Source organism: Arachis ipaensis, chromosome B09 (assembly GCF_000816755.2).
Source record: "Arachis ipaensis cultivar K30076 chromosome B09, Araip1.1, whole genome shotgun sequence".
Lineage (NCBI taxonomy): Eukaryota > Viridiplantae > Streptophyta > Magnoliopsida > Fabales > Fabaceae > Arachis > Arachis ipaensis.
This window is the reverse complement of record NC_029793.2, coordinates 13,589,332-13,589,878: the sequence shown is the minus strand read 5'-3', so window position 1 is coordinate 13,589,878 and position 547 is coordinate 13,589,332. Positions and strand designations below refer to the sequence as shown.

The window sequence follows — 547 nt, the reverse complement described above, 5'->3', positions numbered from 1 at the left end:
TTTTAAACTTTAGTAACTTTATTATAAAATTATAAAGATTTTTGGAGTAACTAAAAAATGGGTTATTGCTTTTTTAGTTTGTTTAAATTATGATATGCCAAAATAATTTCTATCAATATTAAATATAAACAAAATTAATCTCTTAAATTGAGTCAAATAATTTCTATCAATGAGAAACTGCTTTAATTCATAATTTTTGTTGCTCATGATTTTTATTTTTTCACTGTATAAACTATAAAGGAAACTCATTGGAGCAAGATATTTTAACAAAGGCTACATCGCAGCTCTTGGCCAAACCCCCTTCAATACTACACGTGACTATGAAGGTCATGGAACACACACGCTATCTACTGCAGGTGCTAAAATTATTCTCTAAAATGTAATTTATATAGTAAATAATTTTGAGATAATACCTAATTGTGTCTTTTAATTTTTCACAAGATAGCTATTTTCGTCTTTAAATTTTAAATGTATTTTATTCAGTGATGAATTTAATTAATAAACTAAAATATTTATATATGTAACTAGTTCATATTATACCGAATAC

General features: G+C 24.3%; 1 protein-coding gene across 1 annotated transcript in view; it reads left to right on the top strand.

The window, feature by feature from the left end:
- The window catches only part of LOC107615046 (subtilisin-like protease SBT5.4), a 6,139-nt gene that overhangs the window by 1,925 nt on the left and 3,667 nt on the right, over window positions 1-547 (top strand). Inside the window, exon 6 of the mRNA XM_021112399.1 lies at window positions 241-356. Coding sequence (XP_020968058.1) covers window positions 241-356 — 116 coding nt within the window. The remainder of the gene's footprint in view (window positions 1-240; window positions 357-547) is intronic.